The 19,895-nt window shown below is 40.4% G+C and overlaps 2 protein-coding genes across 2 annotated transcripts; one reads left to right on the top strand and one right to left on the bottom strand.

The window, feature by feature from the left end:
• Nucleotides 1–86: 86 nt before the first annotated feature.
• skic2 (SKI2 subunit of superkiller complex) lies at nucleotides 87–15,531 on the bottom strand. The gene is made up of 29 exons (XM_080046108.1): nucleotides 15,457–15,531; nucleotides 14,947–15,065; nucleotides 14,476–14,597; nucleotides 14,148–14,265; nucleotides 13,660–13,774; nucleotides 13,452–13,526; nucleotides 13,299–13,352; nucleotides 13,046–13,209; nucleotides 12,514–12,669; nucleotides 12,230–12,375; nucleotides 11,917–12,063; nucleotides 11,751–11,835; nucleotides 10,193–10,299; nucleotides 9,949–10,095; nucleotides 9,766–9,862; nucleotides 9,463–9,675; nucleotides 8,809–8,919; nucleotides 8,387–8,498; nucleotides 8,117–8,235; nucleotides 6,997–7,128; nucleotides 6,580–6,717; nucleotides 6,361–6,465; nucleotides 5,688–5,820; nucleotides 5,436–5,562; nucleotides 4,264–4,474; nucleotides 3,250–3,360; nucleotides 2,618–2,836; nucleotides 1,408–1,548; nucleotides 87–526 (listed from the first exon to the last, which is right to left on the bottom strand). Exons 1-29 carry the CDS (start codon nucleotides 15,467–15,469, stop codon nucleotides 326–328), a joined length of 3,738 nt encoding a protein of 1,245 aa, XP_079902234.1. The 5' UTR covers nucleotides 15,470–15,531; the 3' UTR covers nucleotides 87–325.
• Nucleotides 15,532–15,727: 196 nt separating this feature from the next.
• Nucleotides 15,728–19,775, top strand: nelfe (negative elongation factor complex member E). The gene is made up of 11 exons (XM_080044969.1): nucleotides 15,728–15,776; nucleotides 16,037–16,122; nucleotides 16,251–16,320; nucleotides 16,747–16,892; nucleotides 17,005–17,079; nucleotides 17,336–17,373; nucleotides 17,481–17,875; nucleotides 18,528–18,672; nucleotides 18,835–18,889; nucleotides 19,277–19,379; nucleotides 19,481–19,775. Exons 2-11 carry the CDS (start codon nucleotides 16,048–16,050, stop codon nucleotides 19,552–19,554), a joined length of 1,176 nt encoding a protein of 391 aa, XP_079901095.1. The 5' UTR covers nucleotides 15,728–15,776; nucleotides 16,037–16,047; the 3' UTR covers nucleotides 19,555–19,775.
• The last annotated feature ends 120 nt before the right edge of the window (nucleotides 19,776–19,895 follow it).

Raw genomic sequence — 19,895 nt, 5'->3', positions numbered from 1 at the left:
GTGTAAAATGTACTCATGGTGCACACAGCCGAACATTTTAATATCTGATATATAAAAGGGAGAAAAAAAGATTGTATTTTTTGTAATACAGATTTTATTACTGTACAATAAATTACAATCGATATGTCATGATCCTTTTTCCACAGTCTGCACACTTTGTGGTGTGGTTGGTAAAAATGTATTCCCTTCTTCTCACAGTCAGGAATTTTTAATGTAAACGTCAACATGTTTTTATAGGCACATACAGCACACACACTGCATCTCTTTACCTCCCCCGTCTTTCTCACACCTTTCACACACAAAGGAAAAAGGCTCTTCAGTCTACTCAGTGGGTGTAGAGGGAGGCAGTGAAGACGATGTCCCTACGGATGGCTAGCGAGGCCTTCTCCATCTTGCTGCCCAGGACCGAGTCTCCCACGATGCGGGCGGCCTGTCTCACCTCCTTCAACACCTCGTCCAGGCGCTGGATGCAGCGCACCACCGTGCCCTCCTGCACGTCTGTCAGCTGGGCAATCTCAGCAAAGGGCTGCCAAGTGTGTGTGTGTGTGTGTGTGTGTGTGTGTGTGTGTGTGTGTGTGGGGGGGGGGGGGGCAGAGAAGGTGAGGCAAAGGACAGACACACAGTTTGAATTGCTTCTAAACATTATTAAAAAGGTGCTACGAGGAACTTTTAAATATTTCTGAAACAGTCTAATTTTTTAGTCTGATGATCATACATTACATGTAACAGCAAACGAGACCCATCAGTGCAAAGAATGCTATTTTTATATAGTTTTTCTTAATTTCTTTGTCATGGGTACACATGGGTTGTGTTTGTGTCTGTGGTTGTGTTTTTGTTCTGTTGTACTCTGTATGTTTCAGAAAGCAATGATGCACTGTGCCCAAGACAAATTTCCCCACGGGGACAATAAAGTTTAACCTAACCTAACCTAACCTAACCCTCACCCAGGTACAACAGCTTGCGTGGTAAAAAAAAACACTACCACCCGCCTTGTCCAAAGGGGCCGCTAGAATTCAACTAGAATTCAACTAAATCGATTTATAGAAGTTCCCTGGAAATCGCACCCCGGAGCAAAGGCATTAATAATAACTATATATATTGTTTTCGCTGATGGTCTCGTTACAGGTCATTTATGATCATCAGAGGAAACAATATTACATTACTGTTTCATAAACATTTAATAGTTTATTGTAGTCTCTTTAAAAATCAGATGTGTCCAAACCCGAGCCAAAACCATTTCCAGAAATTTGAAGAAGACACAAGAGGTTCCCCTCATTACGAGTAAACTAACCTTGATATGTGACATTGGTTCAGTGCCCCTTTAATATGAATCTTTTCTCAACCAGATAGAGGTTTGTAAAATGGTGTCAAAATCAAAGGGCAACATCGACCAAAACTTAAACCTACCATGCCTCTGGCCCAGCAGTACACCACCTCCGTCAGGCCGAACTTGAACTGGCCAACAAACTCCTCGGCAGTCTGCGGTATCCCACAATCCCTTTGCAGCTCTCCGATACGCTTGGCAACCGAAAGCACCTTGTCGATGCCCTGCAAGAACAAAGGAAAAAGGACAGAATGTCAAAGAGAGAGAGAGGAAACAGATGGGAAAGAGGACGTTAAGGTTGAATATTTTAGTTTTACAACTGGCCCTTAAATGCCTCACTGACTTGACTCCAGATGTTAATAGGATGACCTTGTCGTTTACGTTCTAGGAATGGGTTTTACAAACCATAATGGTGGCGTGCCCGCTCTCCTCTGGTAGGTCTACAGGGTTCGGGTCATGACTAATTTAGGGCTTCATAAAGCACTTCCATGTATCAGAGGGTGTGTGACAGAGACTGAGCACGCCAGTGAATAATTAAGTGAGTGAGTGACTGGGGTGAGTCAGGGGAAGTGTTCCTGTTGTCCTTCCTGCAGGGTGCGGATGTTAAGCATCAAATCTCTGCACAAGTAAAGTACGATGTACCGGTAATGTAATGTGAAAACAGCTGTGTGTGTCTGTGTGTGTGTTTGTGTGTGTGTGTTTGAGTCACCAATGGACATCATGGCTACTGTCAAAGACAAGAATGAACTAGGGCCCTACTGATATGGATTTTTTGGGGCTGAACCCGATTCCGAGTTTACAGAGTAAAACATTCAGATAACTGATATATCTGCGAAATAAAATGTTGTCAAAAAAATGTATAAAAATAAAGAACGTTTTTTTTTTCATCCCTTGAATGTAGTTCAAATACTTATGACGAAGATATGAATTGAAGGCGTAACATTTGACCGTTTCAGACATTTACTTTCAAAAACAATTGCAGGGACTTTTGTTTATCATTACATGGGGCATTTTGAAGCTCAGACATTAACCATTTTCCTTCCGCAAGGCAAGTTTACACAAATTTAGCTCATACCTACAAATGATGAAGGACAATTTCTAAGTAAAACCAAGACATTCTCTGCACTTAATAAGGAAAAATAAAGGTGTAAGTATCTGCACCTATCTTCCAACTTTTTCCCATGGTGATCATTCTGAGATAGGCTGTAATCGGCTGATTTAATTGGCCGGCAGAATAATCTGTTGGGCTAGAATGAGCCCTCTGAAAGACATAAATCACCACTTCCTCCTTACCTCCTGCAGTGTGCTGGTAATGTGCGGCTCCACCTGTGTTTTCTGCTGGAAGACCAGACAGGACAGCAGGGCGGCGCTCTCCTCTGGTGCTAGTGGGCTCAGGACGTTCTCAAACAGCAGCTCGGTCAGCAGCAGCTCATGGCTACTGATCTGACACGCCACGCGGCCTTTCAGCTGCACAGCACCGCCACTGTCTACATACTGGAGGGACTGCAGCACCTGAGGAGGGGAAAAACAAAACCAATTCTAGGGTATAAAGAAGTCACAATAGTTGTAATCTATGGGGTCAAAAGGTAAGAAGGTAATCTAGGATATGGTCTTCTTCTTCTAATAATCGGACATGTTTAACATGCTCTAATAGACTTCCCGAACTTTGGTGTAGGCTGAAATGTACCAACAAATACTTCATGGATGGACTTCCATTTTGTACAAACATTCATGGTTCCCATCGTGATGACTTTGGTGATCCTCTGGCATTTTCTCTAGCACAGAATTTTTTTTTTTTTTTTTCTTGGCCTATTTTGATAGCCATGACATTTTTTTTGCACACATTTATTTTAAATGAAGGGCATTAAAGTATTAAGTTAAAGGACTAAATGTTAATGCTTTAAAATGTGCAATCCATTCCAAACCTTGATCCTCTGGTGGTACTCAGGCAGCAGGGACAGAGACTGGTCCGACACCAGGAACAGCAGCGTGTCCAGCTCCTCCTGTATTTTCATCCTCTCCTGAACCCGAGCAAACTGAAAAACACACATGCACACACACGCGCACATGCACACACACACACACACGCGCGCACACACACACACACACACACACACACACACACACACGTTACTTAACTACAGTCTACAATAGCAGTATTGCAGCACTTGACCTGATTTCAGTGCATTAAGAAAAAAGAAAAAGAAAGAAGCAACACTGCATTGTAGCGGAGAGGGAAATGTAGCCTATTGTGCTCACACTGACAGAACATAGCAGCCTCTCAGCAGTAAATACATTACATAAACCCACAGAGGCCAATTACTGAATATTAACAGCTTGCATTGTAGCGCATACTGCATTAACTAGCAGTATAATAAATACCAACAATGTAGCATAAAGCCACAAGGAATGTACACTGTTGAGTGGGAGACAGTGATGCTACAAGTAGGAGATTGTTATCGGAGATGGCTCAAATGACACACTGGGGCCGGAGCTAAGGGCCTACATGGTTAATTATAGAAGCAGCCAGGATTTGATTCCTCCTGATTATCTGCTGGATGAGACTGCTGGTAAGAGCGGATACACAACAGAAAAAGCAGAAATCTTTGATTGTATCATTGTTAAACTGAAGGAGAAATGATGGAAGAACAAAACGAAACTGACGCTGGAATTATAAAAAGGGGGAAATGAGAGTAGGCCATTTGCAAATTAAGTGTGTTGTCTAAGGGTTTGATGTGAATTAGCTGCAATGAATATGCAGCCGCTTTACAAAAGCAAAACGCTAGCTTCATCATTTATCTGTATCATCTCAAAGATATAAATATCTCCAAAAAGAACTTAAGAGAAGTGCTTTTCTTCAAGGACTGCTTCAGTGACTAAACACACTAACCTACAAGAAACGCACACGCATGAGCGCACACACACACACACACACAAACCTGCTCTGCGAAAGTGGGCGAGTGGATGCAGTTGAACTCTTGGAGGCTGTCTTGCAGCACGCGGTGCCTCATGGTGCCCTCCACCACGTCCACGCTGCTCAGCTTGAGGTCGTTCACGGGGTCAAGGCTCGCGATGCCCGCGGCGCTGGCCTCGGCCAATCGCAGGAGCTCCTGGGTCGCCGTGGATATGGCTTGGCCAGGAGGGTCGAGCCTGTAGGAGATACAGATATAAGAGGAGAGCTAGAAAGATAACATACCTTTGAAACTTGACAGTGGTGGGTGGTCGGTTACAAGGAAATTATTAGACAGTTTGATTTCTGTGATTTGATATGATATACTATAATATAAAACAAACTCATTAAACACAAGTAATCCTTTGCTCTAGATTGTAAATACCGTATGATAATCACACAGGTGGAATTACTTAATTTACTGTGTATGTAGATTTACACAATTACTTTATTTACAGCGTATACACTTATTATATATACACTTCAGATCAAGCAGGACTATGTCTACTGCTCAATCCAAGTAACTGTACAACACCACACAAGTAAACATCCTATATCCTGGAGAAAAATCAAGAAATGTTACCTAATTTCAAAAATGTACAAGTTTAATTAGTTGTGTTCGAGGACCTCGGGATTTCTTTTTCTGAAGATAAAGGCTTTTATTTTGTGCATGGGCTTATATCTTCTCATTAAAACCATGTGTGTATCCTTGGGGTATAATTCATTTTCCTCCCTCATGGAACATTTGTACAAGTGATTTTTAAAGAACATTTAAAATCGTACATTGTTTACAATGATGTTTAGCAAGCAGTTATCTTCATTGCCTTTGTCTGTGAATACTATGTGTTGGCGCTTTGTCGCCACCAAATGTCAATCAGCAGAATAGCGGGACACCATTGGTGCGATGTGAATCATGCGGTTTGTGTTCATGTACTAGTGGTCGAAAGCTTCTCAAATATGCAGCAGAGATGTAGAACCACAAAGATTTCATTTGGTTTTCAGGAGGTAATTATGGGTCAGAAGCTCTGTGAGAACATACAGCACACTGTGTGGTATGATATTTTGAGGTTAACACAAAAGGGCCCTTTCCACGTCCAGCTTTTTTCGAAATAAGAATGCAACCAAGCTTGCGCGCGCACACACACACACACACACACACACCTGAATCGTGGCTGCTGCCTCTTGCTGTAGTTGTCGATGATCCTGTCTGGAATCACTTTAAGGGTTTTCACTGTGATGGCTGAGATATCCTCAAGCTTTAACTTTTGAACCGTGTGGCTGCAAGGGCCTGACAAAAACACAAGAGAGATACATGCTTTTACTCAACAAAATGTCAGGAAATTAAAATGTGTGAGGTTGCTATCAGTGAATGTATAAAAGCTCTTGGAGAAGAAATAATCAGTGTGTGTATACCCTCAGGGATGAAGAGAGCCCTATTGAAGAGGTGAGGGAAAGCATTGTTGGTGCCTTGGCCTTCCGCTTCCTCGTTGCCCTTCTCACAGAGGACGAGAGCGGTGAAGGTGCGATTCACTGAGGCACTGGACACCTGAGAAGACAGGAGAATGTAGATGTTGGAACTAGCAACCAGGATGAAAAGGCTCAGTGGTTACTGCTGCCCTAAAGGTTTTACCACAACCTGGTCTTTCTGTGGGGAGTTTGTATGTTTTGATGTTTTTACTGGGCGCTTCGGTTCCCTCCCATTCTGCGGACATGCTGGTTGGGTGATAATCAAACTGGATATTGAAACTGTAACTCGCCGGCAGGTGTGAACCTGTCTGTTTGTATCTGGTAGCTCTGTGATAGACTGGTGCCTACTGCATGCTGGGATAGACTCCAGACCGATATGACCCTAAGCCAGAGCACACTAGGTGTCCACTAGAGTGAATTACATCATTGGAAGACTTTCCCACAGACCCTGAGTCAGTTTTAAAACCAGAGAGAGTTTGTGAAAAACAGAAAGCAATATTGCAGGAAATCTACAAATATACAGCTAAAAGTACTGGATAAATAGATAACGAGTTCACAGGGACACTTGCCATCTTAGCCGGGTTTGCCTTACAAAAGAGGGTTCCAACCACAATCCTACCTGTAGGATAACACCCAGCGCGTTGAGATGCTGCTTGTTGTTAACCAGCACAACTCGACCCACAGACAGAGCTTTCAGCCCATTCACAGACTCCAGAATAGCTCGCTGTGATAAACAAGGGAGGAAACGTAGCAAGTTTAATGCTGTTTGAATTTAATCTTTGTTGTGTATTTATGTATGTATGCATGTATCCGTCTGTGTGTTTGTGTGTGTATGTACCTGTAGGGCCGCGGTAGTGGTTCGTAGCTCTGTCACCGTGTGGTAGTAAGACAACATGTCTGACAGCTGGCCATCAGTGTCCGGAGCAGGCAGGGAGGAAACCATCTGCTTCAGCTGACTGATCCTCTTCTCATGGGCCTTCAGATGGTGGGGGGAAGCTATTACTACACATTTGTTTGTGGTCGTGACTCACAGAAGATGTAATAGTACAGAGGGAGGAGGAGGAGGAGAAAAGGGGAGAGAGACTATACAAGAATAGAAGTGAAATTAAGCTGTACAGTACAATCCTACATTTCTAGTTGTACTCCTTTTTTACCTGCATGTACAAGTTATGTATATGTATGTTGTTTACTTTATTCACTTTACTTCATTCAGCATTTATAATCAAAGCTGTCATGTTTTGCCGGTGTTTGTTACCTGAGTGTCCCTGTGGTTTTCAGAGAAGCTCCTCCTCATCATGTCGGTCACACGCAGGGCTTCCACTCGCAGCAGGTTGAGGATCATGGTGTAGGTCAGTCTGAACTGGGACTGGAGGACGGTCGGCTTACCCTGAGCCACACAAAGAGGGTGAGGTCAAAAAAGATAAGGGGGTGAGATTTTACAGCATGAAGGCATTAAAGGCATATTTTTAAAACCATCCCTAAGAATACAAGTTGTCTTCAGATTTTTTCCCCCCCGATGTTTATTCAATTTCTCGATTTATTTCTCAACTAAACTAAAAATAATTATACGTAGCCAAAATCAGTCCTGCGCAATGTGACGAATGACAGATTAAAATATATTTTATGATATTCCATTTTTAGTCTAAAATAAAATAAATAAATCATTATTTAAAAAAAGTTTAGTCATTTTCTACATCAGCTGCACACTGTAGTTTTTAGCAAGTGCCATTTAAATAAGAATAAATCATTTATGGACATGTCGCACAGTGTAACACTGAGGCTTATTTATGTATTTTTAATTGCTTTTAGACAACAGTTGAGGTTCGTGGCACAAATGAATCAGCAGGCAAGATTTATTAGTAGGAACATCACTTACCCTTTAATGCCAACTATTTAAATGTACTTTCCCTGAAGGTGTGCTATGCTATGTTCAATTGAAAGCTACAAATTCCCTTTATATTTTAATCAACATATAAATTATTATTGTGAAAGGAAAGAGCACTGGCTGCACTACAAAACAGATAAAAAAACTTGCACATTTATCAATTAAGTCAAGAAGATAAAGCTCCTATCAGAGACAACGGGGAATTATTTCTGTTGAGGGGGCACATTGAAATCAAAACACTTCTCTCCAAACTGGCACGGAGGGAAAGTGAGTTAAAATAGTTCAGTCAACTGTGTGATTGAATGTTAAATGAATAACCAAGAGAGCAATTCTTTCCCTGAAATGCAGCCAAAATAAGCAGAAGGCTGAGTTTTGCCTTAAGATATTAGACATATCTATAAACTTGCAGACATATTTTTAATCCCACACTAAATGGTATATAAACCTATTTTTATGTTACAAAATTAAAAAAATATCGATCCGGCCTCACCAGCATCATGACATGCAGATCTGCCATTTCGTGAACGCCAGCCTTACACAGAATGATGACGGTGCCCGTGGCGTCCAGGCCTCTCCTACCGGCTCTGCCCGCCATCTGAATATACTCGCCTGAAGGCACAGATCAAAGCAGAAAAAGACGTATCAAAACACTGTCGTTTCCCCCCCATCAACTTCCGATTCATCCCCCGGAGATGAAAGAGCATAACAAATGTTTGGTTTAGATGAAAGACAGACGGAGACACGGAGGGCAATAAATAACCTGGCAGGAGATTTCTGAAGCCGGTCCCGTCGTGTTTCCTGATGCTGTCGAATACCACGGTCCTGGCGGGCATGTTCACTCCCATTGCAAACGTCTCGGTGGCAAACAGTACCTGAGAGATGAAAGGGGAAGATGCAAGAATTTTGTTTGAACACATGTGGGCCCAAAACATGTGCTGGCAGATTATGTTTAAGGTAGCAGAAAAATAGGTCGTTTGGTAGGTTTCTTTCTACCACACTATCTGATTCTGAAGAACTAGTATTTGATATACTCTGTCGTCAAATCAAATCAAATCAAATCAAATCAAATCAAATCAAATCAGTTTTATTTGTATAGCCCAAAATCACAAATACATTTGTCTCAGTGGGCTTTACATTTCATACAATATGATATATGATACAATATGATACAATCTGACTCACCTTCACGAGTCCTCGAGAGAAAAGCATCTCAATGACTTCCTTCAGGATTGGCAGGATCCCGCTATGATGGACGGCTACTCCCCTCTTCAACAGGTCCCTCATGAGCAAGATCTGAAAACGGCATTTGAGTGTTAGCATCACAATTAATATAATATGGAATTATAATGATTGATTCATGAAGGTCTCATTAATATTGCAGCAGGTAATGGTGGAGCTAATTTTCAATTAACAAATTACTTTATATACTTCTGAACGACTTAATGTTTAATCATATTTCATACTGTAATGGTTGATTTTGTATCAATCTGAAAAGTAACTGAAGTAATATGTAGTTAGATACTCTAAACTGACTTAGTTACTTTCGACTGCTAATTACAATTAAAAAGGTGGATATAGCGATTCTACAGGGCCTAGGATTTTCGACAGACACCAGGTTTCTTTCAGTGCGCACACAGTACAGACAGGTAGCGGATCGTCAGGAAATATTCCCAGATTTTGACAAAAAGTGATTTTGACAACAAGCGTTCTCCGGAACTGCTGACTCCACCTTTGATTATTACTAATAAAAATAAAATCAATCATCAAATTAGGATGCCATCAACAACAAAAGCCCTGAGGAGAGAAAATATTAAAGCTAAGTCGCCCGGTATTTACCTGCGGAAGTTGCCTGTCTGCCCCTCGGAGGCGACTCAGGCTCTTCTGGAAGAAGGAGTGGATCTCAGCCTTCTCTATGGAGGTGGTCATGTCCATGGAGTCCAGAGAACGGGCATTGTCGTCGCAGCGCGTTCGCGAAAACGTGAACGCAACAACGGGCGTCTGCTGCCGCTGGGACAGGAAGTGTAGGAGGGTGAGCCACACCGATCGGTCCTAAAGGGGAAAAATACAGACAGGGATGAGAACTCAAAGAAATAGAATGCTGTTGAAGGAAAAATCTAATAAGAAAAAAAAAGGCATTACCTGACTAGCTGAGGTGTTGTGGGAAGTATTCTTCGTACCAAATGATTGAGAGTGCTTGCTGGTGCGCTCCTTCTTGGCATCGATAGCTGCGTAGTACCTAAACAACAACCACAACATCCCTTTATAAAACATAGTTTCCTAGAATACAATGGCAACCATTTGAATATGAGATAAAAGTCTTACCCTTTAGTGAGGAAGTTGCCAACAGGATCCACCAGCAGGAACATCTCTTTCTGAGTCTTGGTGCTGTTTCCTGTGTACAGATAATGCTCCAGAGGCACAGGTCTCTTCATTGTGCTGATCACGTAAATATGCCTCTTCTTTATACGACTAGGAATAAGAAAAGACAAGAGGGAAATGTTCAAATGTTGCTACAAAGAGAGGCCCTTTAGTATGCAGTGTCGCAGCAGCAGTGTGGACCACGTACCCGATCCACTCACTAAACTCCACAGCATTCGGCACGGTGGCGCTAAGGAGAATGATACTGACGTGATCAGGAAGCATGATCAAAACCTCCTCCCACACGACCCCTCTCTGAGGAAAAGCAAAGGGATGGCAAACAAGAGAGAGGACAAATGTTAGTCTTGACTTTTTAAATGTGCACTATGTAACTTTGGGTGTGTCAGAGAAGTGAACATTTTGTTATTCTCATAACTGAATAAACACACTTTCCCCGCAGGAAAATTGGATCCCTGGAACACTGTTTGAAGTTAGAAAGCTACCTGAAAAGTTTCACAGTTGTTGTTTACAGCAGCAGGGACTGCAGTTTTCTTTTTTTTTTTTTTTTTATTTATAGAGTATTGCATACATCAAAACATTGTTTACAAGTTATTTCTTGTTGTTGATTACTGAAAATAAAAAACAGTACAAGTGAAACAATCAATGATCGTAACCAGCAAAACCTTAATACTCCCCTTTCTGTTTTTTTTTTTTTTTTTTTACTTTTCTAGAACAATGTAACAGGGATGCATTGACAATAATAATATATCAATATATCAAAGAGAGAGAAGAGAAAAATAAAAATAAAGAAAGAAAGAAAGACACCTTTTGAAGGGGGATAACCTAGCACCTTTTAGAGTGGGTGTATTTTTTACATCAAATAAATAAGAAAAATAGAAATAGGAAAAACGTAGCATGTTTTTTCTAGATTAGAAATAATAGACATAAATAAGAATACAAACAAAAACAAATACAAATAAAAAGGGCAACAATCCATCACATGTAGGGGTTCGGTTTGGGGGATTTTTCTTCCCTTAATCCATCGGAGCTATATAATTTGTCTGCGTCTTTTTCATGAACAAAGTCCAATTTTCCCATATCTTAGTGAACTTGTCCATTTGTAAATTAAGTGAGAAGGTTATTTTTTCCATCAGATAAATGTCATTAATTGTGTCTGCCCATTCTTCTAATGTGGGAGGATCGGGATGCAACCAATGTCTAGTAATGTTTTTCTTAGCTACTGTTATCATTATTTGAAATAAATATTTATCAATATTTCTCATAAAAAAATCAGCTTTACCTAGAATAAATGTTTCGAAGTTATTAGGAATTTTCGTGTGGAATATTTTTTCCATTGTTTTATGTACCTCTGACCAAAAATGTTTTAACCCTGGGCATTCCCAAAATATATGCCAATGGTTTGCATCCCGATTTCCACAGCCTCTCCAGCATTTAGAGTCTCCTCCAGAGTAATGGGCTTTTAGTTTTGGGGTAATAAAAAATCTTACTAAGCACTTCCATGCGAACTCCCTCAGGGACTGCAGTTTTCATTGCAAACATATTCTAGTCTTACGTTTGGTTCTCAAAATGTGTCTCAAAAGCATTTTGTTTTAATTTATGATGATAGGATTTTCAATACTAAGAATTACATGTAGAGTAAATATGTTTTGCAGGCTATGCACATGTTAAAAAAAACCCTCCCCTGAAACTGCATAGTACAGAACAGTAAAGTAGTTAAATGAAAGCTGCAGAGAGCCGTTTCTGACCTCAGCATCGTTGATGTAGTGAACCTCATCAAAGATCACCCACTCCAAGTCTCTGATGACCTCTGAGCCGTTGTAAAGCATAGACCTGAAGGAGAGCAAGTTTTTCTTAAGAGTTTTTCTTAAAAGAAACATCAATATAATATTAAGGACAAACAGGCCGCAGTACCTGAGGATCTCTGTGGTCATGATGAGACATGAAGATTCAGGACTGATCTGGACGTCGCCCGTCAGCAGTCCCACGTCTCCAAAGGTGGTTTTAAAGTCTCGGAACTTCTGATTGGATAAGGCTTTGATGGGGGAGGTGTAGATGGTCCTATCAAAACAACAGACAAGAAAGAGTCAGAATAATACAAAATGTAATAAACACAAAAGAGGACGGACATGTTAATGTTGATATTGTTATGGTGTACTGCAGAGAGTGACAGGTGACACACATCATGAGGGTGGAAGAAAATTGATCTGCACCAACCAACACTCACCTTGTCATGTGTTTCTGTGAGAGGGCGATGGCGTATTCAGCCACCACTGTTTTGCCGGCTGAAGTGTGCGCGGCTACAAACACTGAGTCGTGAGCCTCCAGCCTCAGAATGGCCTGCTTCTGGAAAACATCCAGTTCAAAGGGCCACTGGAGCAGAAGTGGGCAGAGAATTGGGTCAGTTAAAAATATAGAGGGAGTGAAGTATTATGCTTTCAAGTCTGCTAATATTCAAAAAGGCACAGACAGACATTTGATTATATATTAGGCTGTCTGCTTGGTGATCACCTTGAAAGCTGGGTTGGGGATGCGTTTATAGAAATCATCGCAGGGTGACGATATGTTGACGGGGATGGCCCATTTCTTATCGTCCGCTGGCTTCTCTTTAGGCTTCGATTTGTCATCTTTTCCTTTCTCCGGGTGAGGAGATGATGACACAGTGTCCTGAGAACAGACGAGCAAACCCAGATTTCCGAGCAGTGAATGTTAAGCCAGAAAAGAAGAGATGGTAGGACACTGAGTTTAGCTGTTATCTGTTTCAGTATTACTGTGTTTTGGAAAAAGGTAGGACTGCATTACACATTACAGTATCTATACAGCATAATTTTACTACAAGAAAGAAATGTAAACGGATCAGTCATTTTTAGAAAGAGAAAATCCAACCGTGCCCTCAGCGTGTATGCTCAAGCTCTGGACTACAAATATGTAAATCTGTACCCTTCTTTCCAAACCCAATTTAAGTAACATAATTTAATTGCATCTTTCTTACATCTAAAAGAAGAGATAAAACACCAAACATTTTCATGTCAAACTGCAGTACCTTGATGCCAAGGTCTTCAAGGCTGTTTGTTCTGGGTAGTTTAGGAGCTTCTTTATTTCCTTTGCTTTCCTCTTTCTCCTCTTCCTCAGGCTGCAAGACGGTGATGTCATCCATAGTGGACAGGAGAGACAAGAGGTTGACCTCTGCCTTTGCTATCTTGGCTTCTTCAGGACAAAAAAAACAAAGAAAAAATAATATTAATTATACTTCAACCCCAGTAGGATTTTTTTTTGCACATTAAATTATTTCTAACCTTTGTCAGTGAAGTCCATCCCAGCTTTAAGTCCAGGTGGCACTTGGAGTAAATCTAGGAGGGAGATAATAACACATTTAACCACAAGAAGCTGAAAAACTGAATTTGCTTATATTCTCAAAACACCGCCAGTCGTAATAATGTAAAAATCACCTTTCTCAAAGTCTATATCCTCCTCCAGCTCAGATTTCTTCTTGATTTGGTCCAGACTAAGCTCCTCCATTCCTCCTGCAAACCAATATAGTTGAAGATTATAAGATCAAATGTTCCTTTAGTTGAGATGTTTGCATGTGAGTTGCTCAACTAAAGGAACAATACGTAAATGACTGAAGTGAAAATGCAGTGAATGAATCCACCTCACCGGGGAGGAAGGGGTAGTTGGTGTTGCTTCCCCGGAGGCTCTCTGAAGGAGGCCCGGGTTGGCGATGAAGTGAAAGGGAGTTCTTTGCTGACAGGCCAGTGTCTTCCAGTAACACCTGAAGGTAATGCAAAGTAGTCATGCATTTACAGTATATGACTTTATTTATAAAACAGTTTTGATAACATTTGGGCTGCAAATAATTATTTTCCTCACTGAATAATTGTACAAATTATTATTTTTGATTACACAACCACTTTTATGGTCTATAAAATATCAGAAAATAGTCAAAAATGCCCTTCACTATTGTCCAAAGTGCAATTTTATGTATTGAAATTCCTTTCTGATCTGACAGACATCCAAATATATTTAGTTTACTAACAATTCACTAATCAAAATAGTTTCAGCTATAGATTACATTATGCTTTATAGATAATTAAACTACAGTGACGGTGCAGTAGTAAGAGTGGGCCAATATGTTTGTGAGCTACCTCTGTGAAGTCCAGCAGCATCCCTGTGGTTGGATCTCTGACAACAGAGAGACCGGAGTGAAGTGAAGACGGGGTGCAGTTAAGCAGAGAGTCCACCTTGACATCTCTCTGACTCACTCTGGTAAAGAAAAAACAGTGACATCTTATTCAGACACATAGTTATTTAAACAAATATGAAACAACTTGAATGACAATTTGTAATATGATGAAAATCTTTCCTTTATCTGCCCAGGAACTGTTATAAATCTGTTATTTGTTGGTTCATGTTTTCAAAATACTGTTTATTTTTTAACGAGCAATATTAAACTGTATTTACAGGATTACTTACTTGAGAAATTTCTGGAAGGCAAAGTCTGTGTCGTGTATGGGAAGCCAGGAAGGGTCCCGTAAAAACTGTTTCTCCACTTCTGTCTCCAGGCTGAGGCTGGTGGGGGGGAGCCCATGGGGGAGCTGTGGAAAAGAAAAATAATGTCAGATTATATTTTTTTTAAATCCCAGGTTTGGTTCTTATAGCAAACATTAATAACCATATTTTTTTCCCTTCATGATTATGGTCAACTTTCTACAATAGCAGTAATGTACTATCTCTCTTTATGTATATTCAACGACAAAATGCCACAAAAATTATACAATTAAAATAAATGTAATTTTTGAACAAAACATTTGAATATGTGTAAACTGTTTAAAATGCAAGTGTATTAATTCATAACAACAAAAGCACAGACAAACAATGCATTAAGTACAGTAGAATCTACATCTTAATCATCAGTAACCATCTGTCATCCTGCTGCACACTGACCGTGCTCTGTGGAGGTAAAGGCTGCCCGGGCATGGGGTGTGTGATGAGCTCAAACCTGCCGGAGCATCCCATCTCCAGCAGGGACAGCGGCAGGTCCATGGGGCCCGCCGGGGGCACAACTACAGGGAGGGTGGAGGGAGAAATAACAATGGACATAAAGAAAAAAACATGAATGGACTAAAGGAGAAACTCTGGTCTACATAAATGCAGGAAGGAAGATAATACGCCCTATGCACGCTGGTGCTATTTTAACAATTTTAGTGTATGTGTGTGTTCAAGAATGAATGAAGATACATTATTAAAGCAATTGGATCATTTTCTAAATATTAAATCTATAACCCATGAGGTTGCTGCTGAGTGAGTGCAGCACTGTTTGACAGAAAGCTTTGTGCTAACGTGTTAGCCACATCACCACAAAAGCTACAGCAGCTAGAAGTAATAGCAACACGAAACGCGTTTTTTAACCATACACAAATGAGCTGTCATGACATTTAACGATCTGCAACTTACTTATTCTTTCCATTTCCCCCCAGACGAAAAGTGAAGCTTGAAGTTGCCAACAACAACTTGCTTCTGCTGTCGCCTCGGAAGTTGACCACACTGAAAAGCGGAAGTGGCTATGCTACTAAAAGAACTAAAAACTAAAACTTTTTATCTGTTTTTTGTTATTCTATGCAGTTGTCGTTTCGTGTGTTTTCCTTGCAAAAATAAATTATTTGATAAAAAGATAAAATAAAAATACAACACCAACCTACGTCATATTTCCGCGCCTGTGTTTTCTTTTTTTTTGAGCTAGGTGAGGGTGAAGCTGCACAACAGTTTTGAATTTGGTGAGTGAATTAATAGGATAAAAGCTAATAATTAGTATGTGAAGTAGTTTTAGATACCATGCATCCCTAAATAATCCAACAGGCTAGGTAGGTTACTTTTTGTTAGGCCTGAATTTGCTTCATTTGTTCTGTTTGTCGACCGTGTTAGCTCGCCTAGGCTAGCAGCGGCGATCGGGTTGAAAGTAAAATATTTCTCCCCCTTATTTTTAATTTTGTGTTATATTTGTCAGCAGCTGTTAACGCAGTTTTGTGTGTTGCAGTGGTTGCCATCATGGTGGTGTTTCCGAATTCATTAACAGAGGAAGAGGAGGCTCTGCAAAAGAAATATGCTAAACTCAAGAAAAAGGTATGACATTGGAAGCTTGTCTGATGCTATTTCGTGTGAAATTCAGAGAACCATATTGAAATAAGTTGTAGTGATGGAGAGTGTATGGCAACTTCTTTCTAACTAAAGTTTTTTCACTCTAATTTCAGAAAAAGGCGCTGCTTGCTTTGAAGAAGCAGAGTTCAACCAACCAGACAAACCAGAGTGGCTTGAAACGGAGTAAGTTTATTTGACTCAATTTAAAGTAATTTGTGGACGTCAAGCATTTGTGTCTATTCGGATAATTAAAATAAACTTGCCAGCCTCACCACATTGGGTATAATTTAAGTAATTAATTCACTCTATTCACTGACAACTGTTGAGACTCCTTCTCCTGTTAACAAGAATTTAAAAAGCACATTGACAAGATTGAACACATTTATGAAGGTAAATTCTAAACATTCTAAACATAAACACTCACAAATAATTGGAAAAAATAAGTCTGAATAGTTGTATACATACTTCTTACATCAAGTTGTCCCTATTTAAAAATGTCTGGCTTCTTCAAAAGCAGCATTATTCGTCTGTTCATTTCTCATCAAACTCCCTTAATCTCCTTAAACACTGAGTATAATTTTAATAACTTTACCCTTTGCTTCATCACAGCCTTGTCCGACCAGCCTGTCGTTGACACGGCAACAGCGACAGAGCAAGCAAAGATGCTGATCAAGTCGGGCGCCATCAGTGCCATCAAATCTGAGAACAAGAACTCGGGCTTTAAACGCTCTCGAATGCTGGAAATCAAACTCAAGGTGAGCTATCTTTTGTTCCTTGTGTATGACGTCGGTGTAGCTGATGTTCAAATGTTTCCCTTTGTTGTGTTTTTTCATTGTTTGCTTGATCGTTGTTCTTTTTCTGCCACAGGACCCAGAGAAAGGTCCGATTCCTTCTTTCTTACCATTCCAAAGGAGTGTTTCTACAGATGAAGAACCACCTGAGGTAAAGTGGAAAGACAATATGATAAAACACAATAAATAAAAATCATGTTCAACAAGTTGAGCTTCTAGCGGTAGCATTTAAAAGACACGTGGGCTACATTTTGCACACTTGAATATCAAGGCACTGGTTCACAAATTCAGATTTCTGAAAATGACAATAGAAAGTGAATGATAAGCTTTAGAGGTTTATGTTGCATTTGAACACCAAACAAAAGTACAAGCTTATTCTGATGTTATCATATTTGTGCTTCTCCTAGTCAAGGAAGAGAGACCCCAGGAAATCTCTGTATGACTGGTAATGTCCCAAACCATGATGAATAAGCAAAACAACCAGTTTTTTTAATACACTGCCATTGAATATCGTGTCATTATAACACCATATCCTCCGTGTGCGTCCGCCAGCTTCGTCAGTTCAAACAACAGATTCCGGGAAGAGGACGAGGGAGCCGGCGGGTCGTCCAACCGCGAGATGGACAGAGACAGGGAGAGAGAACGAGAGAAGGAACGTGAGAGAGAACGAGAGAGAGAACCGGAAAGAGAAAGAGAGCGCGACAAAGACCGAGAGAGAGACAGAGAGAGGGACCGGGACAAGGACAAAGACAAGGACAAGGACAAAGACAAGGACAAGGACAAGGACAAGGAGAGAGAGATAGAACCACTGAGAGAGTCCCCAAGAGAGCCACCGAGAGAGAGGGACCCGGACAGAGAGAGGGACAGGGAACGGGACAGAGACAGAGATAGAGAGAGGGACCGGAGCGACAGGGAGTGGGGCCGAGAAAGAGACGGACCTTTCAGACGTAAGTAACCTATTTCTGTTATTGTACAGGCAGATTATACAACTATACGAGGAAATAGACACATATTTAAAAAAAAACTCTAAAATTATTTTATTTATTAACTATTTCTGTATTTTGAACTGGTCAATACTTAAAGGAATACTTCACCCATACGGAACCAGCGTTCTATCATTATAAAATCACTATTATAATATAATGAATGAGGTTTTTCTTCCCTCAGTCTTCCCTTAGTCTTCCCTTGGCCCAGCTGTCCTGTTAATCCTAACCCTTACTGTGATGTCACAAGAAGGAAACTGTAGGGTTAGACAGTGAGAACATAAAACACTCTTTCTGCCTTTTCTCAGCCTAAGATGATCCGATTTTTTTTTTTTGCACATTTATACTAAATAGGATCTCTGAGTTCAATACACCTTCATATTCCAACCGGTGAAGTAGGCCTTTAAGTGCAATATTTAAAATGTTCTTATGTGCAATAAATTTTTTTTTACAATGTAAATGTTGACAGTTGTGTATGTCTGAGATGCATGTGTGTTAGTGTCTCTGAATAGTTGACAGAAATGCAGTGCAGATGTGAAGCCTTAATATGGACGGGTTGTTGTAATGGTTGTGATTTAAATAATCTTTCTCCACCTTCCCACGGTTTCACTCCCAGGGTCAGATTCGTACCCGGAGCGGAGAGGCGTTCGGAAGGGGAACACGGTGTACGTTTACGGCTCTGGGCTTGCAGAGGAAAGCCTCCGCTCTGCTTTCTCCCAACATGGAAACATCATCGACCTGTCAATGGACAACCCACGCAAGTATGGAACTGTTATACAACTCTGTATGCAAATTGTGTCCGTTTCTACCTGCTGTTATGAATGTGTTGCCTCCTTATTACATGTACTTTGTAATGACATGTACTCTCCTGCTATTTTTTTAGACAGTTGTGATTTGTGTTTTCCCATTTTTTTTCTCTCTAGTTGCGCATTTATCACATTTGAGAAGATGGAGTCTGCAGACCAGGCTGTAGCTGAGGTTGGTATTATCCTATACAACAAATATATAAGATCTTATCTTCCTTTGTTAATAATAATGCAACTTCCAAAATTCTGCAAAATAACTCCCTTTTATTGGTAGAATAAAGTAATATACAACAATTTACCTCTGGGGGGGCTTAACAATCTGCACATCTTTCGACACCTTCCATCATTAGACCTTCAATTTGGATAAGTGGTTTATTAGTAAATACACATTCATGAGCTTAGCCAAATATTACACTATACTTCATTACAATTATATTATCTTATTATATTCCTGTGGTCAAGTAAATGCTTACATTCATTTTTATAATGTCTACTCATCAGGTAATAATAAAATGTAGTCATTCTGTCATTCGACACCTTTCTGTTTTGTGTCTCACAGTTGAACGCGCAAACGGTGGGAGACGTTCACATCAAAGTCAGCATTGCCAGGAAGCAGCCCATGTTGGATGCTGCCACTGGCAAATCTGTGTGGGCTTCACTGGGTAAAACACTGCGCTCTTATTATTTGTTGAGACATTCAGACTGTGTGTGTGTGTGTGTCTGTACAGCGTGGATTAACCTTCACCACTCTCTCCTTTCACAGCTGTTCAGAACAGCACCAAGGGCTCCTACAGGGACAAGAGGAACCAAGTCGTGTACAGTGAAGATTTATTCTGAAGAAACAATTTGTTTATTTTTATTTTTAGGCAAACAGCTTTTCGGCTGATTAAACTCTGTTTATGTGTGTGTGTTGAAGTATAAAACACAAAAATGTCTTTTGGATTAGATCATTGTAGTTCAGATGGTCGGTATGTGACGGTGTGGATGTGGCAGCTTTGCTCATGAAAATACAAATACTGTTTTGTGGATTCTCAATAAATGGTATCCATACATTGTTACCCTGAGTGAGATGTCCATGATTTTTGAATTATTCAAATATTACATCAATTACTACATGCTTTTATCCATGTACTAATGGTGGCAGCCCTAACAGATCAAAGGCTTAAGAAGAAGGCAGC

This window comes from Ammodytes marinus, assembly GCF_949987685.1.
Source record: "Ammodytes marinus genome assembly, chromosome: 17".
NCBI lineage: Eukaryota > Metazoa > Chordata > Actinopteri > Uranoscopiformes > Ammodytidae > Ammodytes > Ammodytes marinus.
The sequence above is the reverse complement of the archived record's forward strand: the minus strand, read 5'-3'. Positions and strand labels throughout refer to the sequence as shown.

Excerpts from the sequence above, each read along its gene's own strand:
- nelfe (XM_080044969.1), top strand. The coding sequence starts at position 16,048 with ATGGTGGTGTTTCCGAATTCATTAACAGAGGAAGAGGAGGCTCTGCAA. Across the intron at positions 18,673-18,834 it reads TCAATGGACAACCCACGCAA|TTGCGCATTTATCACATTTG; the intron begins GTATGGAACTGT and ends TTTTCTCTCTAG. Across the intron at positions 19,380-19,480 it reads ATCTGTGTGGGCTTCACTGG|CTGTTCAGAACAGCACCAAG; the intron begins GTAAAACACTGC and ends CTCCTTTCACAG.
- skic2 (XM_080046108.1), bottom strand. Across the intron at positions 14,266-14,475 it reads GCCTTCCAGAAATTTCTCAA|AGTGAGTCAGAGAGATGTCA; the intron begins GTAAGTAATCCT and ends TTTCTTTACCAG. Across the intron at positions 9,676-9,765 it reads ACAACACCTCAGCTAGTCAG|GACCGATCGGTGTGGCTCAC; the intron begins GTAATGCCTTTT and ends TTTCCCCTTTAG.